The sequence below is a fragment of the Crocodylus porosus genome, unplaced genomic scaffold (assembly GCF_001723895.1).
Source record: "Crocodylus porosus isolate Cpor-Errol unplaced genomic scaffold, CroPor_comp1, whole genome shotgun sequence".
Classification (NCBI taxonomy): domain Eukaryota; kingdom Metazoa; phylum Chordata; order Crocodylia; family Crocodylidae; genus Crocodylus; species Crocodylus porosus.
The window spans coordinates 79045189-79051304 of NW_017728949.1; the positions used below are offsets into that span (position 1 = coordinate 79045189).

General features: G+C 44.0%; 1 protein-coding gene across 2 annotated transcripts in view; it reads right to left on the reverse strand.

Annotated features, from left to right (window-relative positions):
- The window catches only part of CACNB4 (calcium voltage-gated channel auxiliary subunit beta 4), a 151723-nt gene that overhangs the window by 65000 nt on the left and 80607 nt on the right, over positions 1-6116 (reverse strand). For both annotated transcript variants that reach the window (XR_002104541.1, XM_019554515.1), the window contains exons 2-3: positions 3023-3142; positions 1999-2121 (exon numbers count right to left, since the gene is read on the reverse strand). Coding sequence is in view for 1 of the 2 variants with exons in the window: in XM_019554515.1 (XP_019410060.1) it covers positions 1999-2121; positions 3023-3142 (243 nt within the window). In the remaining variant the exon portion in view is untranslated. The remainder of the gene's footprint in view (positions 1-1998; positions 2122-3022; positions 3143-6116) is intronic.

Below are 6116 nucleotides of genomic sequence, written 5' to 3' on the forward strand. Positions count from 1 at the left end.
ATCCGCCCACCCTTGTAGCCTGTCTAGGTCTGATTGAAGCCTGATGCTACCTTCTAGTGTGCCAACATCCCCCCACATCTTAGTGTCATCAGCAAATTGGAACAGGGTGCTTTTTACCCCCTCATCCAAATCACTGATGAAGTTGTCAGAACAAGTTCTTGTTGGGGAACAAATTTAGTGTAGAATAGACGAGTAGCTTCAGGTTTCCAACCTGCCTCTATCTTAGCAGATATGTAAATATTTCTTACAATAACTGCAAGGAAATCAATTTCCATCTGCATTCACCCAAAGAGGGATGTAGAATGAGGGGATCACCAGAACTGTCCACTTGCTAAATGCTCCTCACAGCCAGCAGTGGCTCTTCTCAGACAACTTCTCACACAACTCATCCACAAGCTAGTTGCAAGATGATAATACGTTTTCAATAAAAGCACTCTGTAGCATGTGAAGCAATGATGCAAATTTCTCCACCTTGTTCTATGCACAAACTCCATAAGGGGCCTGGTGCAACAGAAGTAGCAAACTGCATCCACTGAATGATATGAGAGCAGGTGCTTTTCTCTGACATGTCAGGCATCTCAGGAAAGAGGCGTAATCTCTGGTGATTCTCTTTTGGGGTGGAGTGTGGTTACTTTGCCTTGCCCCAGTGCAGGACAGTGGTCTTGGCCCACAGCAAATTTTGCTATGAAGATTTTAACTCCCATAGACAGATTTTGAACTTGGAATGCTAAATTCATAAAATACAATAAAGGATTTTATTGGAGACATGGAAGTGGAGATTGCTATTCTTGGTCATTTGCAGATATTACAACAATACACTTGTGCAAAGGTGAACATGTACATTTGGGGGTTTACTGTAGATGGCTTTAAAAAATTGTGGGAAATATTCCCAATATACAGTGAAAAATGTCCATTCACTGTTTCGTTGTGGGGGAGAGGGGAAAATCGAGCTGATCCAGGGGAGGAGTTGCCTGCCTACAGCCTCTCTTCCCTAGCCCCACCACTCCTCCCAGCTCTGGTGCTGTCTGAAAGAAGGGAGCGGGGATGCGGGAGGGGTAATGCACTGAGGGCTGGGGTTTGCCCAGCCTGAGCTGGAGGGGGATGGGATTGGGGGTGGGCTGCAAAGTGAGGGTGCTCCAATCTACTCGCCTCCCTTCCAGCTGAGGCTGGCCAAACCCCAGCCCACAGCACATTACCCCTCCATCATCTCCCCTCATTTTCTGCAAACAGCATCAGGAGAGGGGCTGGGCTACATCAACCTAGCCCTGATTGTGTGCAGGGACTGACAGATGTTAAATGAAGGTGCTCCGCTTTGATGCACCTCCATCTGATCCTTCAATATGTGACAGTTCATTTGTTGCACAATCAGTCACTTTTAAACCACTCTACAGCCATGCATTTCTGTCACAGCATAGCTGTAGAGCACTTTCAGTGGGCTGATCACATGACAGTGTCACTTCTGGCAGCACCCTTTTTCTCTTAGCTTTTGGGTTTCCCTTCTCCGTACCCTAACCCTCCTGCTTTCCTTGAGATATTTTCCCCCTAATGCTTATTCTAGACCTTTTCTTTCTCTTACAGAGTCTCTCCAGAGTAGTGTTTATAGACCTGACTGAATTAACATCTTCCTTTTCACTCCCAGGATACCTACTCTTAGTCTCAAGCTCACCACTTGACAGGTTTGTTTTGAAGTACAGAATCTGAACACATCAACTTCAAGTGGGTTTTAAATACACCGAATAGGATATGATCTCCCACCTTGTTTCTAAGACCTGGCAGTAAATCTGTAACCTCAAATTTTTAATAGTACAAGAGACAGCCTTACAACATTACAGCTTTGATAAGGACAAATGATCCTGGGAGCCACTGCTAATCAAACAGATGTTCAATGCAGTGCTGGCTGATATTAAGCTTTCTTTTTTTTGTCTTGTGCAGCTCAAATCTGACTTCTCAGGTTTTACTTGTTGGCTGGTAAAAGGAATAATTGCATCCTGGAGTTACCTCTTTAATGTGCAGAAAGTCCTTGGCATCAAAAGAGATGGCAGTGCTTGGGACAGGAACATCTTCATCCAGTGCTCCACAGTAACTCACATTAGTCTTAACAGCAAATGCTACAGGTTTAGACTAGAAATAGAAACACATGTAACAAGCATGTTGTAGAAATGTTACTGTACTTTTCAGATTTAAGAGTTAATATGCTAACTGTATCAAACAACAAATAATCTACTGATGGTGCATAGCACATTAGGCCATATCCAGACATAACATAAACTGGCCTCACTCCACACCAGCCAGGAACAGAGCTGTGCATTCTTATACTGTGTCCAAAGTTGAACTGCAGGATTTGTTCACAGCAGACAACTGAGCATGAGTGTTCAGCCTCTAGTATAACATTTCTAAGGAAAGTGAACTCCTCCTTCCAGGGGGTACCACACAGACCTGGAAATGCCATAAAGTTCCCCTCTTACAGACACCACTCTAATGTTCTAAGGTGCCAATTTCTTAACCAGTGGGCAATGAAGTGCTACAGGTGAGATTCAAAGGCAGACAGGGGAGGAGGATTGACGAGACTGGCCAAACTCCTGAATCTCCTTGTGGCATCACACAGTGTTGTGCTGAGATGCTGGGCTGCTCCACCCATGTTAGCTCCTGAATTGAGAACAGAATTGTTGGAGTGAGCTATTGCATGAATATGGCTATGCAGCTTTGGTTCCAGAGTCAGTTTATAATGCCTTTGCAGCATGCCTGGCAGGCTGGCCACACACACAATACTCTGGACCCCTACTGACTTCAACAGGATTGAAGGAGAATAATTTCATTCCACACTTCCAGTAATAACGTCTTTGTGAAAATATTTGGCATTTACCCCGCTAGTATCTTGCACTTCCATTGGTTATCAAACTATTTTCTAATGAGACTATCATCATTATAAACCTGTGGTGCGAGTCCAAACACCATGCAAAAGCTGCCATGTCACAAAATAATGTACAAATCTGCTATTATTAAAGACAGAGAAAGCACTCACTTTTGCCCTTTCAAGCTGAATGGCTGCTTGCTGTTCTCTCTCCTGGCGGATTGCTTCTCTGTCCTCCTCCAGAGATACATCCGAATCTGAAGGTCTACTGGTGTATGAATCTGCTGATCCCTAAAAATAAAAGTACATAGTTAAGAAGAATGTATAGATTGAGCAGAAAGAAAAAGACAACTCAACATTCAGAGAATATTGCTCAAAAATTGTTTCCTGCATTTTGTTAGATGGATTTTGTGCCTAATATCAAAGAGGAAATTGGGCAAGAGTTAACTAGGAACCTGAGTGGCTTTATAGGTGTTTTTGTTTTGTTTTGTTTTTTTTAAAGGCAAAATTCCATGGGTAAAAAACACCTCTCTGGTTTTCAGAGCTTGCATATTATTCTCAGGCTTTGGAAGACGATCACCACTAGGCACACCACAGCAACCACTTATGAGGCTTAAATCCTGGTTAACAGCCTCAGATTACGATTATCTTTGTCAAAAATATATCGTATCAAACTTAATCTGAGCATTAGAGGACACAGTAAAAACCACTTCGAGTTTTTTGCTTATTGATCCAACTTTGTAGTTGGGATAAAGTTAAACAAGCTTTCAACTTTATCCCAACTACATAGTTGGTCCAATAAAAGACGTCATCCTAAGAAATCCTTCCTTCTTGCATAATTTTTAGACCATCACAGCTAAACACCACTCTTAAGCTACCATAAACATATAATTGATTCAAAAATACTTTACTTACTACCAGCAACCAAACTATTTAGACAAACTATTTTACTGAAGCATAAACACCTATGAACCACGAAGTAAAAATGGCCGGAACACACTATTAAAAGCTGCTCAACATTACAAAATGTAAATCCAGATGTAACTTATGAAATTAGATAAGACAAGAGCAATATTATAGCCAGAAGTGGTGTAAATAGTTTGCACGGGGAGAAACAGGAGACAAAGAGCGGTAAGATTTCTCCTTTGTGTCACTATTCGGGCCAAGCGGCCAAATCTGAAAGTGTAGTGTCTCCACTCTGTTCTTTATAAAAACTCTTCCATATCATGACCTTGATTCTGCAACCAGCTATGCAGAGAGGGATGCTTATGCCTGTGAAGATCCAAATAAAGGACAGAGGTCTAATTCCTGAAGAAGATGGTACACAGAATTGTCAAGCATTATATTACAGTTTTTAAAAAAGAGGAGGAGGAAATGCATAGAAACCACAAAGCCTGCAGAAGCCTAGCAAAGTCAGGACCTGATTCTGCTCTCAAGGAGTCTCACTAATCGGGCCTTGCAGAGACAGGCACACTACACTGCCTCTGTGGGGAGACTGGTGACGTTGCTAGAAGCATATCCTCTCTGCCCAAGCTCAGAAAGTAGCAGTGTAGCAGAGCCTTGAGCACACACCAAGAAGCATGAGACAGACAGCCTGAGAGTGGCTCTGGGTGTGTACCCAAACCTGCACTAAACCAGGTACACAGGCTGCACACACATGTTCAAGTCATGCAAGACAAATCTTCCAGGTTTGTTCTCCTGTGAGAAAAAATGACTTGTACAATTTTCAGACAGAGAAGCAAAGCCCCTGCCCTACAGATGCTGGGCAGCCAGTGGCCCTACAGCACATGGTCCAGAAGAGAGCTTTGCAGAGGTTTTTTGGGTGTTTTTTAAGAGAATGCAAGCAGGGATCATCAGGGTAAGAGGAGGTGAGCAGTGTGCCATGCACAAAAGAGCCCTCCAGGCTTTCCCCTCCCCAGTGCTGTGCTGGGTGTACGCTCATGTGCTTCCCCACACCCGTGTGTGATTCCAAAAGGGAACAAACCAGTAGCAGAAGACACCCCCCTAATGGTTTCAGGGCTTGGCTTTTCCAGGCCCAAGCACTACGGAGACATGTTCTGGTCCCTGCTTGGCTGCGACTGACACATGCTGTCCCTCCCCATGTGGGACAGGGCAAGGGAGAAGCAAAGCACACTGGGACTGTGGAGGTTGGCTCTGCATCTGCTGCCTGTACAGAAGTTCTGTCTTCTGGGAGATATTTTCCCAGAAGCCACTTCACTCGAATTGTTCCCAAGTTGTTTTTCTTCCTGAGCAGCCACTTTTACTCTGGGAGAAAAAAATATAATTTTTTATATACTTGTGGTTTCTCCAGAGAGAGCAGGGACTCTCCCTGGAGAAACTAAATGCCTGTTCAGCCCAAAGTTTTTTTTTTTCAAATGAGACATGGGCAAGTCAGACATCCTCCAGTGGGACTTCCAGGCTGACCCTGCACGTCATAAAAACAAGGGCTTAGTCTGTAAAAACAGTCTTAAACATGAGGCCTCTTTGCTTTGTGTGGCATGGGTAGCCTGTGTGTGTGGCATCCAGCAGATCAGGGAGGGAATAAGTGGAACAGTGGCAGGGCAAGGAACAAAAAACAGACCAGCAGTTTGGACAGGGACAGGGAATCGGACTCAGGGTTAAGTTGAGGGACACCTGCAAAAACTTTTGGCCCCCCACTGACACAGGAAGGATATGTGCATTGTGGTTCCATTTCCCAAGGTGAGGACATTTGTTTGGGGGTTGTTTATTTATTTATGTATTTGACATCTATGCTGTCCTCCCCACCCAAAAGACTCAGGGTGGCTTATAATAAATATAATTAAAAAAACAGTCAAAATAAATAATAAAAGAATTCCCCAGACAATATGCCAAAACTTAACCCTGCCTGCTAAACATGGGCTTAAATAAAGTTTTACAGAACTTCCAAAAGATGTCCTCAAGGGGAATGGGGTACATAGAATGAATTCCCATATTTTTTCATCAACTGAGCTTAACACAGAGCTGGTGCATATAGGAAGTAGCTCGCAGCTGACCTTAGGTATAGCAATGTATAGCTGACACCAGCCCGGACATAGTGGGGATTACAGACACATGGTGGGACGCAACGCATGATTGGGCGGTGGAGGTCAAGGGCTATAGGCTGTACAGGAGGGACAGGATAGGAAAGAGAGGTGGGGGCGTGGCACTCTATATTAAGGAGGAATACACATCCTCATCAATTAGCAAGGAGTCAGGGGAGGGGCACTCTGAAGTGCTTTGGGTTAGAGTACAAGGCAGTCAAGGG